The sequence below is a fragment of the Macrobrachium nipponense genome, chromosome 6 (assembly GCF_015104395.2).
Source record: "Macrobrachium nipponense isolate FS-2020 chromosome 6, ASM1510439v2, whole genome shotgun sequence".
Lineage (NCBI taxonomy): Eukaryota > Metazoa > Arthropoda > Malacostraca > Decapoda > Palaemonidae > Macrobrachium > Macrobrachium nipponense.
The window spans coordinates 78,928,974-78,956,956 of record NC_061108.1 but is presented as its reverse complement, the minus strand read 5'-3'; the positions used below and the strand labels follow the sequence as shown (position 1 = coordinate 78,956,956).

At 41.5% G+C, this 27,983-nt stretch overlaps 2 protein-coding genes across 2 annotated transcripts; both read right to left on the bottom strand.

Annotated features, from left to right (window-relative positions):
- Positions 1 to 7,719: 7,719 nt before the first annotated feature.
- On the bottom strand, positions 7,720 to 8,526 carry LOC135216567 (uncharacterized). Its single transcript, XM_064251942.1, has one exon. It carries the CDS (start codon positions 8,524 to 8,526, stop codon positions 7,720 to 7,722), a length of 807 nt encoding a protein of 268 aa, XP_064108012.1.
- A 384-nt stretch (positions 8,527 to 8,910) lies between these two features.
- LOC135216566 (uncharacterized) lies at positions 8,911 to 11,754 on the bottom strand. Its single transcript, XM_064251941.1, has one exon. It carries the CDS (start codon positions 11,752 to 11,754, stop codon positions 8,911 to 8,913), a length of 2,844 nt encoding a protein of 947 aa, XP_064108011.1.
- Positions 11,755 to 27,983: the final 16,229 nt, after the last annotated feature.

Below are 27,983 nucleotides of genomic sequence, written 5' to 3'. Positions count from 1 at the left end.
CTCTCATTGTAGTGATTCACCAATATAAAACTATTTGAATTAGGTAAGTGATATATTTATTAACGATCACGTACCACCCTTATCCAATAAGAGCTAGAAGACTATTTAGTCGCTTAATATAAATGCACAGCTACCTTCAATAGCAAAATTAAAAACAAAAAAAAAAGTACTCGTATACCCCAGAACACCGTGGACATAAAATAGAACACATAACTCGAAAAGGTCCACATTACACAATATATATGGATGGATCCAAATTAGAATACGGAGTGCGGTATGGTGCAGTGTCCCAGGACGAAACACACCAGTTCTCTCTTCCCAATAATGCCTCGGTTTTCACAGCCGAGTTATATGCAATAACATCAGCCATAAAAATAATCAAAGAACACTCCTTTAATAATTTAGTAATTTATAGTGACTCGAGAAGCGCTATAGAAACTATTAAAAGTTACAATCCCAAAAATAATAATGTACCACAGATTTAAGTTTTTAATCCATTAAATTATTTAATAAGGCAAAACATATTGAAATATGTTGTATCCCTGCCCATGTCGTAATAAAATGAAATTGAGAGGTTGATAAAGCCGCCAAGGAAGCAATCCACATGATGTGGAAAAATGTAAACATCCCTAATAGTGACTATGTAGCATATATAAAAACAATCATTGTAAATAATTGCCAAGATAAATGGAATGAATAACCTGAAAGTAATAAACTAAACAAATAAAACCTGAAGTTACGAAATGGAGTTCGCATGTCAGGGAGAAAGTAGACATATACAAGTAATCCTGAGCCGTCTAAGTATAGGCCACACTCGTCTGACAAATGGGCACTTGATGAGCAGCCCATGAGGGCCTGCTCCGGAGTGTTCAGAGTGAAAAGTATTGGTAACTATTGGACGTGTTGTGTGAGTGTCCAAAGTATAACGAGCTGAGACTGTAAATCAATAACAGAAATTATATATTAAAAATGAAAAAACCTCAGAGCAATGAATGAATTTTAAATAAAATTTTTAAAAGTTTCTTAACTTCTTATGAATTTTAATGCAACTGTTTAGTATGTGTATATTGAAACATGAGTAAATGTATTTATTGCCTTATTGCGCTCTAGTATGAAAGCCATTGCCTCAGTGCAGTCTTTTTATGATTTTAATTTATTCTGTATTATACTGAATGACCTATATGGTCCCAGTTCTTGGCTTTTGGCCTAGACCTAGCATTTTATCAAATCCTTCGGTCCAGCCCTATAAGAGCTGAAAGCCAGCTCAGTGGTCTGGTTAAACTATTTTGATAATAATATTAAAACCCCCAACATCTGGCCTTGGCCAGCCTTCAGCTTCTCATGATGTAGGCCTAGTCTACATTAAGTGTGCACAAGGTCCTTTAAGGCCAGAGATTAGCCAGCAGCTCCCCAACTACTGGCCTTTCGCCACCCTTCAGCTTTTCATGATGTAGGGTTAGTCTGCAATCTCATTCAGTGGCACAAGATCCTTTAAGGACCAGAGGTTAGCCAGCAGACCCTCACCTACGAGCCGTTTGCCAGCCTTCAGCTTCTCATGATGTTGGCCTAGTCTACATTAAGTGCACACTGCACACAAGGTCCTTTAACCCAATAACCGTTTCTACAGGAAGCAGCTTTGGTTTCCCCAGCTGTGGCAACGTCTAAAACGTACTACATGTCCATGGTCATTATGGTTTGACTATGATATGGATAACTGGCAAATACAGAAATTTGTAGATAGCAACGTAGTTGATATTAAATGAATTGATCAGTTGCGGTTGTTTACTGCTCCAGTTACCTCCCACCCGTGACAAACTTGATGCGCTTGGTACCAAGATCTGGAATTATAACGAGACCTTTTGAAATATTCCAGTTCCTTCTCTCATTGATGATGGTAAGTTCGGAATTCCCTTGTCGACGGTCAAAAGTCACGGGGAAAGTAAAAGTCGTTTGCCAGTACAAAAGGGAGATCGCGAAATCCGCCATTGCCCATGAAACAAGGAACTGGAATCGGTCAAAAGGACTAGGGATAATCTGAGGCACCATTGTCAAACTAATGTTCGATTTGAAGAAGTGATTACCCCAGTGGACGCTGTATACATTTAAAACTATGAATGAGAAACAATGGGAATGATTTAGGATGAAGCCACATAAACGTTACATGTCCTGAACATATGGTAAAATTATAATAATTCAGCTGAGTATGATTTATTTATTTCACTTAGAATAAAAGTAATTAACGTTTATGTGGCTTCATCTTAAAATTCATTCCCATTGTTTCTTATTCATAGTTTTAAAATCGGAGAATGTATACAGCGTCCACTGGGGTAATCACTAATTCTTATCGAACATTAGTTTGACAATGGTGCCTTGGATTATCGCTAGTCCTTTTGACCGATTCCAATTCCTTGTTTCATGGTCAATGGCGGATTTAGTGATCTCCCTTTTGTACTGGCAAACATTGAGATACAACGATCGAGATACTGACTGTAACCCCTACTAGCATTTAGGAGTAGACTTGTAAACTGTGAAACTGACCGTCTGCCAAAAATATATGGGTGGCTTACTTAACAAGCACCACTATACTCTGCTTTTTTCCATCTGACCATTCGCCTGTGGTGGTGGCGCATGGTAACACTGCGTCCAGGGCTTTAAATAGTTACTCTATGTGTAAGTTTTAGGTAAATAAAGGATATCTTGGTGTACATTTGCAACTGAAAAGTGTTCTAATAATTTACTGTATGCGAATTACACCATTAATATTCGAAATAGAATATTATTTAAAGCCTGGGACGCAGTGTTACCATGCGCAAACACCACTGGTGGATGGACAGATGGAAAAAACAGAGTATAATTGCTTGTTAGATTTTGGGTCTAGATCCAATATATGAGATACCAGATGAAACTAATATATAATATATCTGCAGACTCTACTGATTATAGAATGACATTTTGGAGGGTGGGTTCCCCTGACAGATGCACTGAAAAGGGGGGGTTAATTGGATCTAGATACTTAGGAGATACTGAGTAAAATTTACACTACAATAACACTACACATCCTAGAATACTGTGGTGGTAATGACAGACATTTTAGTGGGTGGTTACCCCCTGAAAGACGCCCCACAATGAGTTGGGAGGGGGAGACAGGATCTGCATCCAACATTGGAGATACCGAGTAAATTTCGTACTACAATTGCACTACACATCCTAGAATGCTGTGGTGGTAATGACAGACATTTTAGTGCGTAGTTACTCCTGGCAGACACCCCACAACGAGTCGGGGGGAGGGGGAGTGGGAGACAGGGTCTGCATCCTACATCGGAGATACCAAGTAAAATTTGTACTACAATAGCACTGCACATCCTAGAGTACTGCAGTGGTAATGAAAGACATTTTAGTGGGTGGTTACCCCCTGACAGACACCCCCACGAGTGGGAGGGAGGGGAGGGGGAGACAGGAACTGCATCCAACATTGGAGATACCAAGTAAAATTTGTACTACAATAGCACTTCATATCCTAGAATGCTGTGATGGTAATACCGGACATTTTAATGGGGGGTTTTCCCCTGACACACACCCCACAACGAGTGGGAGACAGGATCTGCATCCAACATCGGAGATACCAAGTAAAATTTGTACTATAAAAGCACTGCACATCCTAGAGTAATGTGGTGGTAATGACAGACATTTTAGTGGGTGGTTACCCTTTCACAGACATAACCTACGAATGGAAGGGGGAGATGGGACACCTTGAAAGGATTCAAAATCTGTTATAGGCAATATTGATATTATAAACATGGTAATTATCTGAAAATCGTGAGCCTGATAAAACGTAAAAGGCAAAAAATTCATGAAATATTGTGATATTTCAGGATAAGAATTACTGCCGGAGTTATTTTTTTAAATTGCTATTGAAGTATGGAATATTTCATTTCAGTAATTCCATTACATCTATATGAAAAACTATGTACGAGACTTACTAGGCCTGGTCTACTTTCTATAGTTTCACACACACACACATATATATATAATATATATATATATATATATCTATATATATATATATATAATATTTAGCACTATCCTTTGGTGTGGAGTTATTACTTCACACAAAGTAGTATTTTATCTGAATGGGAGGGGGTTACAAGTGACAACAGCTACAAGTATGTGTGCTAAGCCACTTTTGAACAATTAAACCAGTCATATGGTGCCACTCTCAATTCCTTAAAAAAAAAGAAATAAGATAAGTATTCTCGTTTTAATAGCGTCTTTGGTCATTTTCTTTTCTTGCCTATAGTTAGGGCACTGCAGCCATGTCGAGGTTCGTAGCCCAACGTGTCTTACCATAACTGAATTGTTCTTTAGTTGCTGTTGGTTCGTGTGGGTGAAATGAAATTTTTATCGGATATGGGAGTTCGATTGATATTAAGACCAAAGTCCTATCAAAAAGAGCCGTTTTAACACCCGCACATTCAGAGAGATTGATGTATCACACCACAAATAATTACCTGAAACGGAAATGTGAATGAATTTTTCAGGATAGGCTAACTATAAACATTAAAACATTTTCACCCATTCTATGCCCCCTCCCGAAGTTGACGATCATACAACTTGGAGCTCCTGACTCCCAAATTAAGTTGGCCTATAATATCATGTAAATTATCTAATGGTCCACTTATTTTCGGCTGCCTCACTCAAATTGATCTGTACACTATCACCAAGTATCAGGTATCATATATATTCAAGGAAGAAAATTTAAACTTATAAAAATGATACGCGGTTTGATGTTTAAAGCCAGCTGAGTGTTTGTCTTTTAATTTCCCGCCAGCACGCACCACAGGCAGCCTATGTAATGTGTTTCAATACATTCTATCAATGCTGACTTTGATGACCAATATTCGGCTAATTTTCTCCCTATTAATATCTTTACTTTAATTGTTCATTATATCCAGTAGACAGGCACTAACATCATATTATATCCTCACGTCTGTTCAATGTGTTTACCATTGCTAATGTCAGGATTTTCTCCGACTTTTATTATTTTTGTTCCGATTCGTGCCCTGATGTTATGGGCCGATGACAAGGCCTTGAGGAGGCGCGCACTCTAAAACTATCTGGGTGGGATTCAATAAAATTTGGTCAACAAAATACAGTTTAATTACAAAAAATAAACATTTAAACACATTAACAATACACTGAACATGAATGAAAGAGCATCACGGGTGGCTAAGCCAATGTGCATTAAGAACCAACACTGAAATTGACGTTACTAGCAAAATTCCACTGCACGCGCAGTTTCTTACTACTCTCATTAATTCAATTCAAGGAACCTGAAAGCTCTCAAGGCTTTGTTACGTGGTAGCCCTTAGGGTCTTTGATAGCATGTGCTTGAAAAGCACTAAGTCCACGACTGAACGAAAAAACACAATAAATCGAGACCCATTTACTCTAAATCACAAATAAATGACATTCTTACACTTGCAGCTTTTGTTTGCTGCGCAAATCAAGTCCCTCATCGCAGGGATGACACACCTATACATGGATAAAGATAACTTACAGTTACGACGGAATTCGGCCTGGCATGGCGATGGCTGGGAGCCGGAGAATCGAGACACACTAAAATCACAGTACTTACGACGTTCAGGACTAGGGCAGAAATGAGGCGTCACTTCACCCTATTTCAAAGGAAACTTACGCTTTTCCACGTAAACTACAGAATCCTTGTAATTCAGGCGGGAATCATCGCTTATTTAGGCATTACGGAGATCAATGAATCTACTTTACTTCCGTTGAATTCCCAGTTCAATGACAGTTAAGTTATCATCTGGGATCAATGAATTGACTCAAAGTTCTGGCTGAAGGCTGTAATCTGCAAATTCTTGATTGGCTACGGAGTCCTTGGCTCCAAATCTCTACATAGACAATTTAGCTCGTACTAGGGAATAGCAAATCATATTCATTAATGAAAATTCATAGGGTCTTCATTACTATAAGTCGCGCTCCTTCCCCGCCAGGCATTTAAGAATTACGTCTTAACTCTGTCGCGTATTGGACAGCTTTCTGCTCAATGAATTGCCCGCGAGATCCCTCAGTCTTGCCCCAATTTAACGCATCAGTTCGAAATTCCCGACATGCTCCAAACCCGAAGTATGGGGCGTTGAAATGTTGGACAATTCAGGAAAGACTGAGCTCGGGGGGGTGGGGGGTAGTAACCACTCCTACACTACTCAGTCAGGCTCGCTGCGTAGCGCTCCACAGCGACTAACAGAGTACACAAAAAACATGACATGGCAAAAAAAAATACATCAATATTACACCCTGGGTAATCAAAGACACACATATACAAATAAAATATCAATGGCAGATATATATATATAAATGTACCCATACACATAAGGTAGACAGACATGAATCAGCGTAGAAACTCAATAGGCAATGGGCCTGCAATAAGATCAAAAGCATAAATGGACATCACAATCAAGGAAACATGAATATACACTCTCATAAGGCAATGGCATGAAAAAGGAAACAGTCATGTATGTACAACTTTGTATGCAACAAGCATAGACTTTAGGCACTCGCCTCAAAATGCAATACAACATGCAAGAGAAACTTCTATATTAGGTTCTTCACCTTCAACTAACGCTTCTATAAAACAATATGTTAATAGGAACACTTATAAGGCACTCTACCTTCAACATTCTTCATGCAACACGCATGTTATTCTAGGCTACTCGCCTTCGATAATCAACAAGCATAATCAGATCGACAGGCCATTCGCCTTTAAGGAAACATAGATTACAACTGATTCAGTATGTACTCTTTCACGGGACACACGCCCTCAAAACTCTTTCACTTCTCTATAAGAAGTACTCATTACTCATATACATTTTGGTAATTTGTTACCTGAGGGTTTGGGGGCTATCTCCGCACAACGCTCGACTTGTTTGCACAAGAGGGGGCTCCCACTACCTTACGCTAACCCGACGCACTTCCATCCTCTGAGGATTCAACTCACCTACACTTACTTGGGTCCACCCTCCCTCCCTACCAGAATAAGGGACCTTCCCATTTTCTTTCACTGTTTCTAGCTATAACTTAGATATAGTCGCTTTCCATTAAGCGCTTCATTAACTCGCGTTGCTTAGCAGCAGCCTTTCTCAAAGGGCGTGCGGAATGTCTTTGTCCGCCTAACTGAACGTCAACGTCACTACCACTCGATACCTCAGTATCATTCACTTCAGCACTCTCACTTACCGCATTGGTATTGCTTGAATCGTTACCAATATCGTCAGTGTCTTCTACATCAGTCGAGACCTTTGTGGCTGGTTGTTCGGATGTTGCAGCCAGTGCCATCCCTTGTTGTCCCCAGACGTCACAACATTTCCTGGAACACCTACTGCTGGGCTGTACGCTCCCTCGTCTCGGACCTCTTCATTGCCGTCGTCGTCACGCACCATCAACATCGTCACGCTGTTCGTCTCCAACGCCATCATCGTCATCTGAGGGGGCAAGTTCCAGGGGGACCAAGTGGCTGACAGCATGCAGGGACTCAACATCTTCGAACAATACCTTGGCTGAACGCAAGACACCGTCGTCGTCCGGGTACGTCTCCACGACGCGTCCAAGGGGCCACGTTGCCTGCTTTTGATTTTCTTGCTTTACTAACACGATGTCTCCGGGGTGCAGCTTGGTGGGTTCCCCAGACTGACAATTGTGTCAGGCTCTTAGGGCACTTAGGTACTCCTTCCTCCACCTCTCCCGGAAGACTTTCAAAGTGTCTGTTAGCTTTAGATATCGATCCCGTAGCCTCCGGGAGGAGAAGGTAGCATTAAGGTCTTCATCTGGCAAAACAGGTGCCATTAAGTTAATTAAGTGACCTCGCACTAAATGAGAGGGGGTGAGGACCTCGTCCTCGCACTTGTCACCGCTATACATCAACGGCCTATTATTAACTACCGCCTCTGCCTCTTTCACTAGAGTTAATACGTGGGCCTCCGGCAGATACTTTCTCCCGAGGGCAATCTGAAGGGCACGCTTCGTAACACCAATCAGACGTTCGAAAAAACAGCCGTTCCACGGTGCACGGGGGATTTGAAATTGCCATTCTACGCCAGTCCTCCTCAGGAACTGCTGGACTTCATCGTCTTCATAAAGTCCCTGAAGGAGGTTGCTGGCCGTCTTGAACTTTTGGTGGTTATCAGAAGTGATTAAGGTTGGGGCTCCATGCGTAGCACTGAATCTTCGAAGAGCTAGAACAAATTCCTCCGCATCCAAGGAGGGGCAAAAATCTGAATACACGGCCCTGGTGGCCATGCATGTCACGATGAGGATATAGCCTGGTCGCGTTTCTGTTTGTATGGCCGCGGTGTGGTCCACGCCGACTGCGGCAAATGGTTTCTGCAAGGTGATCCTTTCCTTCGGCAGGGGGGGTGGTGGTGGTTGTCTCATCAGCAGTTGGAAGGCTAGCACGCACTCTGGACACTTCCGTACAACTTGCTTAGCAATAGACCTCAGGCCCGGCATCCAGCATTTCTGTCGAAAAATCGCCATTAGCGTATTGACATTACAATGGAGGTGCAAACAATGCAAATACTTTAAGTATGCTCTGACTAAGTGTCCCTTAGCAGGCAAAAGAATCAAATGTTTCATCTCTTCAATTTGGGACACTCGTTCCCTAGTGCAAATCAATTTATCTACTATAATTAAATTTAATTGACTCACAAAATTCAATATCTCACGAGGGGGTCTGACCTCACCCTCCAAATATGCATACACAGTAGGTAAATAGAATCTTTGCTCTAATAAGACAAGAGCTCGAAAAGGATCCCTTTTCACTTTTGCACACTTTAACACTAATCTAGTTACTCTAATCAAAATTCGGAACTCAACTTCCCTGAGAAGTAGTTCTCATATCCCTCCTGGGGGAATAGACCTTGTTTCTTCCCTCAGTTCCTGCACCGCCACTACCACGGTTCTGATATTCGTTAGATCTGCCTCTTTGAAAGGAACAGGCTCTCCTGGGATTCCCAAGAACTCTGGACCCTGGCGCCAAAGAGGGTTCTGCTGCAATTGCTGGATTGTTGCGCCCCTAGACAAGACATCAACAGGATTCTGTTTGCTGGGCACATACTTCACACTGAAATCACAAATCTGGCGGAGAAAAACAACTTCTGCCACACGGTTAGATATAAAGATATTTTTGTTGTTTTTGGCATCCGGGGATGCCACCCAGGCTAATGCAACTTTGCTATCTGACCAGATACTAATCTCTTGTGGCTCTATTAGCCCTTTAATTGTTTTCGCTAGCCTACAACCTAGCAGCAAAGCTAAAAGTTCTAATTTAGGGATGGTGATTTTGAGCATCCCTTTCAGAGTGATTCTCATTTTGCTGGTGAGTAATCTTACGTTACTTTCTTTATCTCTGACATACGCTACAGCACCGTATGCCCTACTACTGGCATCGGTGAATATATGGAGTTCGGATCTTCTGACTCCTGCTGCTCTAGGAAATGTTAAATCACTGACTGATTTCAACTCTGCTAACAGTTCTCGCGCTTCTTTAGCCTTTTCCTTACATAACACGTCATCCCATCCAATCTCTTGTTCCCAAAGTTGTTGGAGAAACCGCTTTCCCCTAACAAATAAAGGACTGACTAGACCTAGCAGATCGTAAATTGACACTAGCAAAGATAGTACCCTACGTTTCGTAGGTACCCATCCCTCCCCCAATTCACGAATCCTCTCACTCTCTTTCACACTCAGACAGTCGACGTCTTGAGCCCATCTCAGCCCGAGCACGCTCACATTCACAGACTCTTTCCACTCTCTCTCGCTATCAAAGGCTATACTGTTCGTTGCCCACCCTTCTAACGGCATTCTGGCCCTATCCAAAATTGCATGGACAGATTCTTGTTCTTTTTTCATCTCATCCAGACTTTCAAAGGTACTAACATAGTTATCAACGTAAAATGACTTGCTTAATTCAGGTTTTCCCTCTAAACTAATATGATGACTCAATACTTGTTGTAACAAAAAGGGACTAGCCGTGATGCCGAACACCACGACACTGAAAGCGAAGGTCAGCGCTCGACCTGCTACCTCTCGCCACAGGAATCTTGTATATTTGGCATCACGGGGATCTAATAGTACTCTATGAAATGCTTTGCTTATGTCTGCAAGCATGGCGTATTTATTCATTCGAAACTTTAGAAGCAAATTATAGGCCAACTCTACTAAGTTAGGCCCAGGTAACAGGCATTCATTTAAGGATTTATTATTCTTAGCTTTGAATGAGGCATTGAATACGATTCTAAGGGGGGTCGTACGGCTATCTTTTTTAATGCCGAAATGCGGCATGTAGTATCCTTCTATTTTTGGATCTTTTACTAAATATATAAATCCTGCCTCCAGGTATTTGTCGATCACTCCCTGATATTGATTATAGTACTCCTTGTCTTTCTGAAATTTGGTTTGCAGCAAATCCAGCTGTGCTACAGCATTTCTAAAGTTTGTTTCTGGCCTACCTTCTGAATGGAACGGCAAACTAACCTGATATCCCTCAGGCTTCTTCGTTACACTCTGCGAAACCTTTCGCATGGCTTCTGCTTCGCGGACAGTGTACTGCTTGGATGGGGCGATGCCTACGGTATCCAAACGCCACCATTCATCAACATCAAATGTAATTGGTTCGCTCGCGACCCTACATACCCTGAGCGTTCTCACATGATCTATCTTGTGACCTTCTAATAGCCACTGTGGCACTCTCCCATATGGTGACATGCCATTATGGGTCAGAAAAACACTTATCCCATCGATCTTTTCTACTCCAATAATGAAATAATTAAAATAGTCTGCACCCACAAGAATGTGCACGTTTCGTAACTTATCGCTCTTACTGTCAGGATCTGCTAACTTGACTCCCTTCCCTACTAGGTGTTGTCTTACTCTTACATAACCTGCGTTATGAATCGGGACGTCTACGTTCTCGTGAACAACTAGTTTAATTCGAACAATTCTATTACCCATCTCTACCCGGCAACTCACAACGTCATACTGGCCACTGATTTCTGCTGAACCAAAGGGAGCAATGTTCAACGCCACTTTGCCTACCACTGGCAGGCCTAACTGCTTTGCAGTTTTAGCAGAGATAAAGCTTCGTTGACTCCCAGTGTCCAAAAACAAGCGAACCCGTTTACTCCCCTGCTTGTGATGGATCTCGGCCATGACAGTTGGCAAAATTGTACAGGGAAGATCTACACTAGACGTTTGGGCTACTTTGGCGCTCTTACACGGTTTTGATTCTACTTTCTCTTTGGGCGGACAGGGGTTTCTATCATGCTGCCTGGGCGTCTCATTTACTACAGGGCGGGAGGTTGTAGCTTGACTGTTACTTACTAAACTGGGATTATTTTGGGACGAAGTGGAGGGAACAGAATGTGCTTTTCTGAAGCTGCTATTATCACAAATGTAAGTATTATGATTATTTCCACAACTTTTACATGAATTGGGGTTAGGGCATCTATCACTACGGTGACCTGACTGAAGGGAATTAAAACACAGGCCCTTCCTTAGTAGAATGCGGCGTCTGGCAGCCACGTCACTTACTCGGCGGCATCTGTGAGGCGGGTGCCATTCATTGCAAAAGGGACAAGAATTATTCTGCATAGGTTTCGTTTTGGGTCTAATGCTGACATCATTTTTCTTATCAGATTCTAATTTCTCGCCTCGCTGTAACGCGTCATCTTCCAACATGCGAATTATGAAGTCTATAGCTTAAAAAAATTCTTCTAAACTATAGTCGCATTTTCTGAGGTGTTCGACCACCTTTCGATAGAGCTTACCTTCTGACAACTTCTGATTGATAAGGCTCATGACCATGCCATGGCCTATATCATTAGTACTGAGCCTCTTTATTTGCTCAATGATCAGTGTTAACTCAAACCTGAACTTCTTAAGTTCTACGAGGTTCAACGAGGGTATGAATATGTTGGCAAGTTTTCGATGCAAGATCACGAGCATTTGGTGTACATTACCATATTGCTTATCCAAGAGATCTAACGCTACCTGGTAATTCGCGGCGGTTACACTTAGGGATTTAACAATCCTAAGCAGATCCCTGCCCAGAGTCCCTAACAAGTAAGTAAATTTGGACACGTCGTCCAAATCTGCCCTTCGATCCACGTGGATCGTGAACAATTCTCTGTAAGAAGCATATTCCTGCACTTCCCCTTCAAAAGTGGGGAGAGGCAGCGGTTTCAATTTGGGGAGGGAAACATTCCCTGTCTGAATGACTTTCAGTTTATCGATTCGATTCAAAAAAAGGGTAGAAGCTCGCACAGCTTCTGCTAAGGTTTGCCTGATTCTGGCATCTAAGCTAGATTCTAACTTTACGACTTGACGTTTGTACAGCTCTCGAAGCTGACCTCCTTCTTGTCTCAACTGCGTGACCAAATTTTGGTACAAGCTCTCAGAATACGTTTCTACTAACGCATGCTGTGATTCGGCCAGTAAGTCCACTGTGAGACTCAGCGAGGCCTCGATGTGGACAATCATAGCCACTGCCATTTTGGATTATTTACTCTACTTCTTAGGGGGGGTTATGCAAACTAGGAAATGAAGATTTTTCTTACGTTAGGAAGACTGGGTACAAAGACTAGTGGCACGTGTGGCTAATTGCACATTGGAACAAGCTAAGTCTAGTTGTTTTGTCTGTCTCTCTCTCTCCTGATCAATCTCATCAAACGATTGAGGAACGTGTTACGGATTTCTGAATCAAAATGGACTCCGTCCCTTTGTTTGCCTTTGTGGTAGGCACGAGAGTTCATAGGCAAGTGTCGGACTCCGTACCAACTTCTTTTGTAGCAGTATTTGGAGATTCTCGCATTAAAGTTCTTTACTTTATTGACATATTCAACGGAATTGATAGCAAAACGATTATCAGGGAGATACTCTCTGATCTCTGCGTCGCAGATAGCAATGATTTCACAAATTTTCCTCAAGCGTTTGATAAGAGTACGTAAATTATCTCAAACGGTTTTGGGGTGATCGATTGCCAGGTCGTTTCCTCCTATATATAACACGACCAACTCGTACCATCTCTGCCAGAATGATAGACTACTATCTAAAAATTGACTGACCAAACCTCCTGGCCTTCTATAGATCTCAATCTGGTTATCTGAACAATGTGGCAGATTCGGTGGGAGCTGACTGTGTCCTATCAGGGCTACCCTATAGACCATACTTTATTGAAATTTCCCTTCAAGCTCTAGAGAGCACTTGTCATCCGGTTCGAAGGACCAAATGTCGGGATTTTCTCCGACTTATATTATTTTTGTTCTGATTCGTGCCCTGATGTTATGGGCCGATGACAAGGCCTTGAGGAGGCGCACTCTCTAAAACTATCTGGGTGGGATTCAATAAAATTTGGTCAACAAAATACAGATTAATTACAAAAATTAAACATTTAAACACATTAACAATACACTGAACATGAATGAAAGAGCATCAAGGGTGGCTAAGCCAATGTGCATTAAGAACCAACACTGAAATTGACGTTACTAGCAAAATTCCACTGCACGCGCAGTTTCTTACTACTCTCATTAATTCAATTCAAAGAACCTGAAAGCTCTCATGGCTTTATTACGTGGTAGCCCTTAGGGTCTTTGATATCATGTGCTTGAAAAGCACTAAGTCCACGACTGAACGAAAAAACACAATAAATCGAGACCCATTTACTCTAAATCACAAATAAATGACATTCTTACACTTGCAGCTTTCGTTTGCTGCGCAAATCAAGTCCCTCATTGCAGGGATGACACATCTATACATGGATAAAGATAACTTACAGTTACAACGGAATTTGACCTGGCATGGCGATGGCTGGGAGCCGGAGAATCGAGAGACACACTAAAATCACGGTACTTACGACTTTCAGGACTAGGGCAGGAATGAGGCGTCGCTTCACCCTATTTCAAAGGAAACTTACGCTTTCCCACGTAAACTACAGAATCCTTGTAATTCAGGCGGGAATCATCGCTTATTTAGGCATTACAGAGATCAATGAATCTACTTTACTTGTGAATGGGAAGAATGACAGTTAAGTTATCATCTGGGATCAATGAATTGACTCAAAGTTCTGGCTGAAGGCTGTAATCTGCAAATTCTTGAATGGCTACGGAGTCCTTGGCTCCAAATCTCTACATAGACAATTTAGCTCGTACTAGGGAATAGCAAATCATATTCATTAATGAAAATTCATAGGGTCTTCATTACTATAAGACGCGCTCCTTCCCCGCCAGGCATTTAAGAATTACGTCTTAACTCTGTCGCATATTGGACAGTTTTCTGCTCAATGAATTGCCCGCGAGATCCCTCAGTCTTGCCCCAATTTAACGCAACACTTGTGAAGTTAAATGGCGGGGATTTCGAATGATCAGTTCGAAATTCCCGACAGCTAATATGATTTATAATACGTCTCCAACACAGTTATAAAAATCGGACAACCGAATGTGCAAATATGTCAGCTGTGTGAAGGCATAGGGTGTCAATCACTGAAGTAGCGATCTCCTTGCCGAGAGTGACTTCAGAAGGCCATATTGAAAGGTCTCGGTCCAGCTCTTAGTACTATATTTTATTACTATTACTTTTTAAATATTATTATTATTATTATTATTATTATTCGACCCAATTTCACAGAGAAAAATTGCTTTACGAAAACAGGCCTAAGCATTCCAACCATTGTGGTCAAGGCCTAAGCATCTGCTCTTGGATCTAAGCAGTGTCAAGCATAAATGGTTCCTGTGTAAATACAGGACTTTCTTTGCATACAGTAGCGAAGCACTAACTAAATAGTAATGTAGTACAATCACTAAACACTAACACTCACAATGCACTTAGTAAGCACTCACACTTGCATACACACACACACGCACGCACACAATCACTTAACATACACTCACACTTAATAACACAAAACACTGAATACCCGGCACTCACGATACACTAAATGCTCACTAAACACTCAGAACACTAAATTCACTAAATACTCATACCCCAAACACTCAGTAAACATTCACTTAATCCTAAACATTAATTAAACACTAAACACTCACTAAACCCTAAGCACTCATTAAATACTAAATGCTTACCAAACCCTAAATACTTAGTAAATACTAAACAGTGAATGAACATCCACTCATTAAAAACTCAATAAACACACACACTAAACATTTGCTTAACACTAACATTCACAAGACATTCACTAAACAATCACTTAACATTCGCAAAACATTCACTACAACTCTAAATACAAAACATTCACTGAATACTTACACAATAAACATTCAATAACATTTAAAAAACATTCACTAAACCCTAAAGACTCGGTAAACATTCACTGAAAACTGACACATTAAACAGTCACTAAACCCTAAACATTCACCAAACTAAACATTCACTAAACGCTTACTCACTAAACCATAACAATTCGCTAAACACTTACTCATTAACATTAACGATAGTAAATTCACAATTGCACTAATTTTTCATTTCTATTGTTTTCTTTACATTAATGCTAGGTGATTATTTCTTTGGTCATATATTTATTCATAATCTTCTTGAGAGAATGGAAATGTTCGAAATAACTTGGTGTCTGGAGAGATTGTTTAAAAAAACAGATCCTCTGTGTCCTTCCTCAGCCAGATGTATTATAGCTGACGAATTTTACACCACCCGAAAAAAAAATCTACTATAGTAACATCAATATTCATTCATAAAACTGATAGTACTAAAATGTATCCATGATTTCATTAGTATGAAAAGAAGGTAGTCCTGCTTCGATAAAACAAACAGAGTAGGTTATAGCGCAATTATGATCTGACTACAGCGTATATATTACATATGTAATACTTTCCATTTAATGGGTGCGTATTACCCTATTTAACAAATGTTATGTGCATAGACATTTTACAGTAATAACATTAATGATGATAAGACTTACGTGCTACTTTACAGTGCCAGTCTTCCAGCCACCGCTACATTAATTTTCATCTCGTAAACAAAGCTAAAGCGAGCACTATAATTAAAGTCAGTTGCTTGCTTGACAAAATAATAATATGACCGAATTATTACGGGCCTACTGATGACTGTTATTTATATGGCAAAAATAAATAATTTTTGTGTTAAATAAATACAAAGAATATAGAAAGGATAAAAATATTTTTTAGATATATCACGATAATGTATAAAATGGGTCAATAGTAGCCTACTATACTAGTCTAGACATTATTCCCCCTGCCCACTTGTTAGGACCCGTCCACACGGCCGAGCTTTGCTCGACAAACTTTGTTTGATGTGACGCCAGAAGCGGAGTAACCGCGGGCAAAGTTCTGACTTTTCTCGCTTCTGACGTCACATCGGACAAAGTTGTTGACCAAAGCTCGACTGTGGGGATGGGGCCTTAGGGCGTGTCTGTCAGGGGGAAACCACCCACTAAAATGTCTCACATTACCATCACAGCATTCTAGGATATGAAGTGCTATTGTAGTACACATTTTAGTTGGTATCTCCAATGTTGTATGCAGTTCCTGTCTCCCCCCTCCCCCTCCCCACTCGTTGTGGGGTGTCTGTGAGGGGGTAACCACCCACTAAAATGTCTGGTATTACCTTTATAGCATTCTGGGACGTGCAGTGCTATTGGTACAAATTTTACTTGGTATCTCCGATGTTGGATGGAGATCCTGTTTCCCCCTCCCCGCCACTCATTGTGGGGTGTCTGTCAGGGGGTAACTACCTACTAAAATGTCTGTCATTACCACCACAGTTCTCTAGGATGTGCAGTACTATTGTAGTACACATTTTACTTGGTATCTCCATGTTGGATGCAGATCCTGTCTCCCCCTCCCCATTCGTTGTGGGGTGTCTGTCAGGGGGTAACCACCCACTAAAATGTCTGCCATTACCACCACAGCATTCTAGGATGTGCAGTGCAATTGTAATACAAATTTTACTTGGTATCTCCAATGTTGGATGCAGATCCTGTCTCCCCTCCCCACTTGTTGTTTGGCATCTGTCAGGGGGTAACCGCCCACTAAAATGTCTATCATTACCACCACAGTATTCTAGGATGTGCAGTGCTATTGTAGTGTAAATTTTATTCGGTATCTCCTAAGTTGGATCTAGATCCAATTAACCACCCCTTTCAGTGCATCTGTCAGGGGGAACCCACCCTCCAAAATGTCTAGTCACTGATCATTCTATAATCAGTAGAGTCTGCAGATATATTGTATATTAGTTTCATCTGGTATCTCATATATTGGATCTAGACCCAAAATCTATCAAGGAATTAGTGGCACTTGTTAAGTAAGCCACCCATATATTTTCGGCAGACGGTCAGTTTCACAGTTTACACGTCTATTCCTAAATACCGGTAGGGGGTACGGTCGGTATCTCGTTCGTTGTATCTCAATGGTCTTGGCTGCAGGACTATTACTTTCCCTGTGACTTTTGACCATCGACAAGGGAATTCCGATCTGACCATCATCAGTGAAAGAAGGAACTGGAATATTTCATAAGGACTCGTTATAATTCCAGACCTAAGTACCAAGCGCTTCAAGTCCGTCACGGGTGGGAGGTAACTGGAGCAGTAAACAACCACAACTATCATTTCATTCAATAACAACTACGTTGCTATCTACAAATTTCTGTATTTGCCAGTTATCCATATCATAGTCAAACCAAAATGACCATGGACATCTAGTACGTTTTAGACGTTGCCACTTGTCCCAGATTTGATTCATAAAACTTGACCTAAGTTTGGGTCCTCTCGTGTGTATTTAATCTCTGCATATCTGCCAAATTTATAACAACAACAGAGAGAGAAAACCATTTCTCCCATGACAAATATCAAATATCTTTTCTGTTAGGCAGATTTCTAAATCAATTACATAGGTTCACGATTGATAGTTTTTTTATGGTCACTGTACATGTATGGAGGCAGTTCTCCTTTTTACAAATAGTATCTTGATTTCTTAATATCATAGGTATAGAATAAATTGGTGAGCAAGGAAATATGAAACAAAGCCAAACAGAATAAGTTTGACGAGTGAGAAAATAAGCAATCATACACAGACTGATATCTCTCTCTGACAAAATAATAAATAGGAAACAATGACTGAATATTGCTTGAATACGATATGGCAACCGGCTTACAAGTCATTCCTGGTCATCTCACAGGAATGGATAGACATCAACTTCACAGCCGAGAAGAGGTAATCGTATACAAAATAAATAGGTATTTTCCAGATGAAAAGGTGAGATATCACCTATTTATATAGCATTGATTAAATATTTCTAAAGTCCTAATTATGAAATAGTGATAAATGTGCATCTGCAAGTGCTGACAAAATAGTTAAGATGGACATATGTTAAAATAGAAAAAAGGAAAAAAAATCTGTAAAATTTAAGAGAGAGAGAGAGAGAGCGAGCAGGGCAGAATAGGCAGGAGATTAAAGTATGTACCTTGAAGTGAAAACCCTTATAATCTTTGAAAACCCCTATAATCTTATAATTATAGCCTCAGGGTTTGTCTCAAAGGTATGTCACACACTGGTCAGTCGTTGTTTTTGTAAAAGTGGCAACAAAGTGGGGCAGATAACAGAAAAATCGTGCAAATGATGATACAAGTGTCAAATTTGATACAAGTGTCCTCCAAGGTATACTAATCAAATTGCCCGATTGGCCAATTGAAAATCCAAGATGGCCACCAAAATAACCACCTGAAGTAGATGTTTTGCTTAGAAATATTTGTAGTTGTCTGATTTGCATGATCTAAGTGATTCTTATGTTTTGAAGCCTGCTGAACTATATTATCCTGTTTAAAAAGCACTCTGAGACATATTTCTCAAGATGACCACCAAGATGTTTGTCTTTCTTTACATAAGTTTTGTCCCAGCTAGTACATTTTCAAAGTTATACATACTGTGCTGCTGTTTCTGGATCTGCTACTGTTCACATAATATGCAGCTGCAGAGTGATGTGCAGGAAAGCTCTACCTGAGAGCACCTGCATCTTCCTTTGCAAGCCTTCTTACAGGAGCACTTTGTCAGTTCTTGACAGCTTGCTGCACTCGGTGGTAGTGTTGTCCAATGTATCTGCCATGCTTCTCCTTTCTGTGTCCACCCCCATTCAGCTGGACTGCTCATGTGTGGAATTGAGTTGTACAGCCTCTGCTTGCGGGCAAACAGATCTAGTCTTGCTTCGTCCACACCAGTGGCTGTGCTTGATCTGTCTTACATGAGGACAACGAATCTTTCCAGCCTCTGCATGTCAAGATCACGAATCAATGTTGGATGCTGGCTGAGACTGATGAATGTTTCAGTAATATCATCAAATACATTCCAAATCTGCCATGCAGATTTGCTCACTTTCCCACGGAAGGCAGACACAATGTCGCATCCAGTGAATGCATGGAAGTAGGGGATCCCTCTAGCTTTCTCAAGCCCAATTGCAGAAACTACCTCATGGACTGGAATCCAACTCATATGGGCTCCTTGGCCAAAGGCAATCCACATTTCCTGAAGACTTAGTTTCTGGAAGGATGGCAGTACAGATATTGCTATGACTAGCACATCTGTGTCATTAGCCTTGATGATTATAGACTTGCTCCTGTCAGTCATTGTATCTCTAGCGTGAACAAATATTCGACTGTCAGCTTCTTCGTGACAACATGGGGACACAGCATCCAGAGACTTCACTGTGTTGCAGATGACATCCTCCTCTTTTGTGACAGTGACTGTGCTTGTCATTTCTGCTTCACACATCTTCTCACCCAGGAAGTGAAACAGTTCAGTCTTGTTGCTGGGGTCACGAAGGAAGCTTTGCCAGTTTCCTGGTGTCTTGCTTGTTCCTGTTGCTCTTCTTCTGATTCCTTTCCCCCTTTTTGACCTAGTCTCTGATTTCAGACTTGATTTCTTGTATACATCAAAGACTGTCCACCCGCTTGTACCAAGCACCATAGGATTCCACCTTTGGGATGATGTCTTCTTCAGCATAGTCATTAAATGTCTTTGAAGTACGTGGAGGTGAGGCATTGATAAGTGCTAAGCTGTCAATGATGATTGTATCTCCCTTTGGTTCTCCCACTGGGACATTCACTGGTGCTTCAAACATTTCAACCAGCTGTGACTTCTGACATATGAAGCTTGCCACTGTCACTGAGAGATGCAGGGTATGACTGATTCTCGTGCTTGAAGAATTCTTGCAAGTCACACTGTCTCCTGCATCACTGCAGAGAGTGATTTCACCTTTTAAAGAAAGATTTCTCTGCACTCGGTGTCTGCTGCTGTATGTGGCATCCTTCATACCAGACATGGCCTCGTATCCAGCTAGTAGATGACTAACTTCAGGTCCAGTGACCATCCACCTACGAAGTGCTGATGGGTCTTCTGTCAACCCAATTGCTTCTCCGTCACCTTTGATCACATGCCAGAGAATTCTCTTCTCAACTTGTGGGTGACGAAGTTACCATTGTGAAACTCCTTGGCCACGTCTGGATGTTGTTGTTCGAGTGACATCATATCTTGGAGGTTATGGAGGAGTTATGAAGTTCCATTTGACAACGTCTGTGAGAGAGAGAGAGAGAGAGAGAGAGAGAGAGAGAGAGAGAGAGAGAGAGAGAGAGGGTGTAATTGCTGTATGGATGGTTAATGGCTGAATTGGTTGTTGGTAGGTTCTGGGCTGTCTGCTGGTCCTGTCGATTGTTAGAGTTCTGTGTTTTGAGTGTTTTTGAGTCAGTCTTAAGCGAGTCTTTGGTGAGAGCTGGTGACAGTAGTGTTGACAGCAGTTATTGGAGGAATTAAGTCAGTTGAGTTGTCTGTGTTTTTTATTGTTGTTTAGTTCTTGCTAAGTTTGATGTTGTTTGCTTAGAGTTGTTGTGCCTGTGTTGTTGTGATTTCTTGGTGTTGTTAGTGGGTGTGTGTGTTGCCTTTTTTGTTTTTTTGTTGTTTGTGCAGGGGTCTTTTGTTGTGTTTTGTTGTTATGTGTGAGGTTGTGTTCCTTCTTTGGTTGTTGTGTTGTTAGGTTGTGGTTATGATCATTGATTGTTGTTGTGGTTGTGTTCCTTGGTGGTTGTTGTGTTGTTGTTGAGTTGTGGTTGTTTTCTTTGGTGGTTGTTGTTATTGTTGTCCTTGGTTGTTGTTTTGTTATTGGGTTGTAGTCCTTGGTCGTTGTGTTGTGTTATTGGGTTGTGGGTTGTGATTTTTTGTGTTGTTGTTGGTATTTCTGTGACCTCAACCAGCGGACAGCAAAGGATAGCTGGGAGTGATTGGATTGATTGGTAAGTACATGTGTTTTGTGTGTGTGTGTGTGTTTTTTTTTTGTCAATTGTCCTGCTGTATTTGTTGTCTAATGAAGAAAGTGTGATTGAGGGTGGATTTTGGCAGCTGGACTGATTAGGTATATGTGGGGGGGATTCTGCAGCTTGTTTTTTGAGCTTGTGATTCCGCCACATTATTTTTTGGCGCCCGAACAGGGACTGTTGGTGCGGCAGCTGCAGGGCAATTGGGTATTGAGGTATGTGATTGGTGGAGAAAGTGAGGATGGAAGGGTTGAAGGAGATAGAGAGGCTGAAGGAGGAGCTGAGGTTGGCGAGGGAAGCTTAGGGAAGGCTGGAAGTGGAGAATGAGAGGTTGAGGGTAGAGTGTGAGGAGCAGAAGAGGGAGTTAGAGGAAATGAGAGGAATGTTAAGGAGTGCAAAAGTGGAAATGAAAGAAGAGGTGAAAGGAGCGGAAGAGAGAATGGTTGAGAAAATGGATGAAAAATTGGGGGTAATGATGATTGCAGTGCAAGAGATGATGCAGGAAATGATGAAGGGATTCATGGGAGAGGGAGCTGTAGGAGGTAGGCCTACTGGGTCTTGTGATGGGCCAGGAGTGGTAAAGGAAGCAAAAGAGCGAATGGATGAGTGTACGAGTGAAAAAGGGGATTCGGTTGTGATAGGTAAGGGAAAGAAGGGGAAGACACAGGATAAGGATAAACCTGAGGACAAGAATAAGAAAGTGGCTGAGGAAAAGAAGAAGACTAAGGGAAAGAAGGTTAGTAAGGGTGATGGACAGGATGAGACTAGGTCAGAATACATTGGGGAAAGGGCTGAAAGTGATTTGGATAGCGGTGAGTGGAAACAGGTAAGTAGAAAGAAGAAGGGTAGGAAGAACATAGTCAGGAGTATGGACGCGAGTATGGAAGTGGATTCGTTGTACTCGGAAGAGGGAAAGAAGGGTCAGAATGGAAGTAGCGAAAGTAAGAGTGAGAGTGAGCGGGAAGTACGAAAGGCTGTGTATATGAGAGAGGTACCCCGATGTACACAATACGAGGAATATGGTAGTAGGGACATAAGGGACTTTTTTGAGGAATATGAGAGGTATTGTGAGGCAAAGTATGGGGATAACAAGAGAGTCTGGGCAAGAGAGTTAGGTAACTTTTTGACGGAATTTTTGTTGGATATGTATAGGGTAATTATGAGTGTAGGGAATGTGCCGTATGAGAGTGTAAAAGCTAGGATTGTAGAACAGGCAAAGAGGATAAAGAGTAGCGTTAGATATAGGAGGAAGCAAGATTTTGGGGAGGCAAGAATGAATGTTGGTGAGTCGTTGTCGATGGATGTCTGTAGGTTAGAAACATTAGCTAGGAAAAAGTTTGGGGACGAAGGGATATATGAGTGTAAGGAGTTAGTGCGAAAGTTGTTGGCGACTGTACCAGAGAGTGTATATGAGTTTAAAAATCTGAAGCGTAAGGAGAAAATGCGATGGACGAATGAAAGGTTAACCTGGAACGACATTTTAGAAATAGTAGAGGATTACGAGTTAGATAGGTGTATGAAAGAGAGTAGAAGTGTTAGTGTTAGGACTGAAGTAGCTGAGGTTGCACCGGAGTTTAAAAGCTATAGGGAGGCAGTTTTGGAAGGGCCAAGGCGAATGGCAGAGCGAGTGGTAGATAGGAGTGTATGGGCAAGTAATGTGAGTGTAGTTAGCCCTAAAAGAGATAGGAGTGCGAGTGTTGGAAGAGTAGGGTCAGTTAGTCGTGAGCAAGATCAGTGTTATAGATGTGGTAAGCCAGGACACAGGGATATTAAATGTTATAGGTGTGGACAGGTAGGGCATATAGCTAGTGGATGTCGGGGTACCCGTATGAACATAGTTTGCGGCAACTGCGGGAAGAACGGGCATTATGCTAGGATGTGTAAAGAACAGCGTGCGAAATGTGTTGAATGTGGAATAGAAGGTCACGTGGCGAGTGTGTGTAGGCGAAAGAGGATGAGTCAGGCTGGGAATTCGGGAAACTAGGTGTCAAGGGGATTCAATTGGGTGGGTCCTCCAGTATGGGACAGTATGTTCGGGAGAGTGCGATGAGTGAGTGGTTGAGGGTGAATAAATGTGAGCCGAGTGTCAGTGAGCAAATGGGTCTGGAAGATCGGCAGTTGGTGTTGGTCGAGTATGGAAGGAAGCGGAAAAAGGCAAGGAAAGGGAATGAAAGGGAGAAACGTAAGCTGCATGATAGAGGGTTAGTGTTAGGGTAAAAATGGTGGATAAGGCTACACAGTGTAATACAGATGACTTTGGGGGGAGTAATGATACATATAGCGTGTGTGGGTTTGAATTGTCAGGGTTTAGTGAAGTTTCACCAGGAAGGGAATCGGGTAGTAAGGATGTAGTTGGCAGTATGAATGAGTCTCTTCGGGAGTTTGGCAGGAGTGTAAATGAGGTAAGTGATTTGGTGGCAGAGTTACGAGAGATGTTCGGACAAGAGTTAGAGGGGGTAGATGAGATAGTGAATGGGATTTGGGGGATGGTAGTGAGGGAGATGGTAATGGTAGTCTGACTGGAAGTGATCTGGGAGAAGTTGATGGCGGTGTAACTGAGAGAGTGTATGAGGGCCCTCAAACAAGATCCAGGGAACCTGCATCTGAGCGTCCGTGGGTGTTGCGGAAGGCTAATTAGTGTGGGTGTTGTGAGTGAAAGGAGACGTTGTCAAATGTAACAGGGGAGGAAATATGGAGGAGTTATGAAGTTCCATTTGACAACGTCTGTGGAAGGGGGGAAGAGAGAGAGAGAGAGAGAGAGCGAGAACGAGAGAGAGAGAGAGAGAGAGAGAGAGAGAGAGAGAGAGAGAGAGAGAGGGTGTAATTGCTGTATGGACGGTTAATGGCTGAATTGGTTGTTGGTAGGTTCTGGGCTGTCTGCTGGTCCTGTCGATTGTTAGAGTTCTGTGTTTTGAGTGTTTTTGAGTCAGTCTTAAGCGAGTCTTTGGTGAGAGCTGGTGACAGTAGTGTTGACAGCAGTTATTAGAGGAATTAAGTCAGTTGAGTTTTGTGTGTTTTTTATTGTTGTTTAGTTCTTGCTAAGTTTGATGTTGTTTGCTTAGAGTTGTTGTGATTTCTTGGTGTTGTTAGTGTGTGTGTGTTGCCTTTTTTGTGTTTTTGTTGTTGTTTGTGCAGTGGTCTTTTGTTGTGTTTTGTTGTTATGTGTGAGGTTGTGTTCCTTCTTTGGTTGTTGTGTTGTTAGGTTGTGGTTATGATCCTTGATTGTTGTTGTGGTTGTGTTCCTTGGTGGTTGTTGTGTTGTTGTTGAGTTGTGGTTGTTTTCTGTGGTGGTTGTTGTTATTGTTGTCCTTGGTTGTTGTGTTGTTATTGGGTTGTAGTCCTTGGTCGTTGTGTTGTGTTATTGGGTTGTGGGTTGTGATTTTTTGTATTGTTGGTATTTCTGTGACCTCAACCAGCGGACAGCACAGGATAGCTGGGAGTGACTGGATTGATTGGTAAGTACATGTGTTTTGTGTGTGTTTTTTTTTTTTTGTCAATTGTCCTGCTGTATTTGTTGTCTAATGAAGAAAGTGTGATTGAGGGTGGATTTTGGCAGCTGGACTGATTAGGTATATGTGGGGGGGTGTGTGGGGGGGGGGGGGGAATTCTGCAGCTTGTTTTTTGAGCTTGTGATTCCGCCACAAGGTAAATAGTGACTATCCACCGGGCATAGTTAACATTGTTATTTGCAAAGAAGTAAGGCACCAGTTCTGAAAGTGCTTCACGGTACAAGTTGAAGTCTCCTTCTCTGGATGAGCGGATGAGGGTGAAGAATATCATGAGTTCCATGTCCAGCTCCAGACTCCAGTATTGGAATATGGACTCTCTCTCTTCTGTTTTTCACACCAATCCTCAAAGGTTATTTCTGATGTGCTAGACTCCTCAGAGCAAAAATCATGATATACCTTCTTCATTAGTTTGTACAAGCTGCATGCTGTAATCTGGTGTGCTTGTCTTGGATGCAGACAGGTAAGACTCTGATGTACCAGATGAGGCCACCCCTGCTTCCACAATGGCACTGGTCCACCCACTGTCTCGTAGTAATGTTCCTATCGATCTCAGTAAAGCCATTTCTATATGAAGGCCTCCGAACATGACAATGAACTTGTCCTCTCCATATTCTTGCTACTTCCACTGTATTTGTTTCACCAGAGCATAAACGGTTGGTCAGCAACAATTACAGGTGTCTGCTGTGGGTTCAAAAAAGCCACTGTATCACGGACCTTCTCCATGGCATGCTTGATAGTTGCAACAGTGTGCGCCTGGTCTCGCCACATAGGCATCATTGCTGATATACTCACTTCAAATGGACGGCTCTTTTTCTGTGTTGCATGATATGCTGACCATGTGATGCTGACTGCATCAGCCACATTCTCAGTGAGGAAGACTTCCTCCAACCAAGAATATTCTTCTTTCAAATGTGACCTGATCAATTCTGGTGCTTGTAAGGATTGGCTTGCAACTGGAGGAGGATTGGGTTTTTTGGTGATGTAGGCTGTTTGAATATTGGTGTATGCTTCTGGAAGCTCTGGAACTTTTTTAACCTTCATTTTTGAATATCTAGTTTGAGTGGCTCACGTTCATCACCAGGATTTCCTGTGTTTGGATACTGGAAAATGGACACACTTGTACAGTGTAAAGATGTTTCAGCTGTGGTCGCTGTTGGATTATGTGATCTATGTTGTCAACTGCTCCAGTTGTGAATAAATTCTTTCTCAAGACTGGGAGGCAGATTACTCCATCTTCCACATACTGTGCAACAACTGCTTCTCCTAACTGTGCTGAGATTTCTAGGACTTGGTCATATGATATGCTGAGCCCATTCTCATGGAGCATTTCAATTATTTGTCTCTTCCTCATCCTGGCAAATACATACAGGCCCTAGTAGACTGCAAAATATGGCTTCCAGTCCTTGGAATGCCTGTGGACATCCGTTCCTTCCTTATATTTGGCGAAGCAGTTGTACTGTAGAATTTGTGATGTAGCAAAGTATGATTATGATGCTCCATGATGGAGTTGGAACTTGATGTCTGTACCATGTTCGATCATGTATACAAACTGAAGCAGTGGCGGTGGCACAGGAGTTGGCATAGTACTGTCTAGTGAACTGAAGAATACAGTGATAGAAGTGCATAGAAAGAATGACCGTATCATCAGATTGAAGATATGTTATGGAGGAGAGATTCTGAATATTATAAGTGCAAATGCACCACAAGTTGGTTGCACAGAAGAGAAGGGAAATTTCTAGAGAGACATGGATGGAATAATGCAACTGGAAGAACATGAGAGGGTGATAGTGGGGGCAGATTTGAATGGCCATGTCGGAAGTGAAAATTAGGCAATTGGTCGGGTGCATGGGGGCCATGGAATTGGGGAGAGAAACCCAGAGGGAGATAGTGTAGTGGACTTTGTTGTGTCATTCGACATGGCAATAGTAAGCACATTCTTTAAGAGGAAAAGGGAACACCTAATAACATATAGGAGTGGGGGAAGATGCTCCCAGATAGACTACTTCCTGTATAAAAGGATAGAGCTGGTGGACGTCAAGAACTGCAAAGTTATTCCAAAAGCATGCAAACTGTGTAAGGTTTGGTATAGCATAGTCAATCCACAAAACCTAATCAGAAAATGTGCTGCATGCAACATTCCGACCCATCCACAGTGTGCTGAGGTAATACAAGATTTGAGAAAAGATACAAGAATTTTTTGTTCAACATGTCTATCATGGATAGACAATGTTATTAAATCAAGATTGAATGTACAAATAGTTGAGGATGAAGAAGAAGAGGAAGAAGAAGAAGAAGAAGAAGAAGAAGAAAAAGAAGAAGAGGAAAACGGAAGAGAAGTAAACAAAAATGAAATGACAGAAAAAAATAAGGAAAACAAAGAACAAGATAAAAGTATGGATGCAGAGATACTCATTGATACTACATATGAGGCAATAAAGCAGCATACCTACGAAGAAATAAATTACGATATGACAACAGAAAAGCAAATCCCGAAGAGGCTCTACCCAGATCTACACAATGACGGGAAAGAGGAAAAAATAGACAAGAAAGACAAAATCTGCAACCTTTTGAAAAGAGGGAATTGCAGATTTGGAGAAAGATGTTACTACAAACATCCTAATATATGTCAAAACTATGAAATATATGGTAAATGTGCATACTTAGATGGATATGGGGATGATTGCAGAGATCTGCATCCAAAAATATGTAAAAACCTAAAAGAAGGAAAAGGATGTAAGTTCGACAAAAAATGCAAATATATGCACCCTGTAGCCATGAATCATAATCAAATAAATAACCAACCAAGTAATAAAATCCAAAATAAGAAAGAAACAAATAAAGAGAGAAATCAAGAATATCAGGTAAAAGAGAAAAGCAAACCACCAATGAGATATGCAGAGGTGTCAGCAAAAAATTTCAAAGCATCAGCTCCGAAATTCTACTCAAGAGATAATAACTGTATTTATTATGCAAGAGGATATTGCAGAAACGGAGAAAATTGCAGATTCAGACACAAAATGAATAATTATGATGAAGGAAGATCAAATATTATGGAAAAGTTGGATTTTTTAATGTCAGAATTTCTGGAAATGAAAAAAAGAACAACATACCAGAACAGG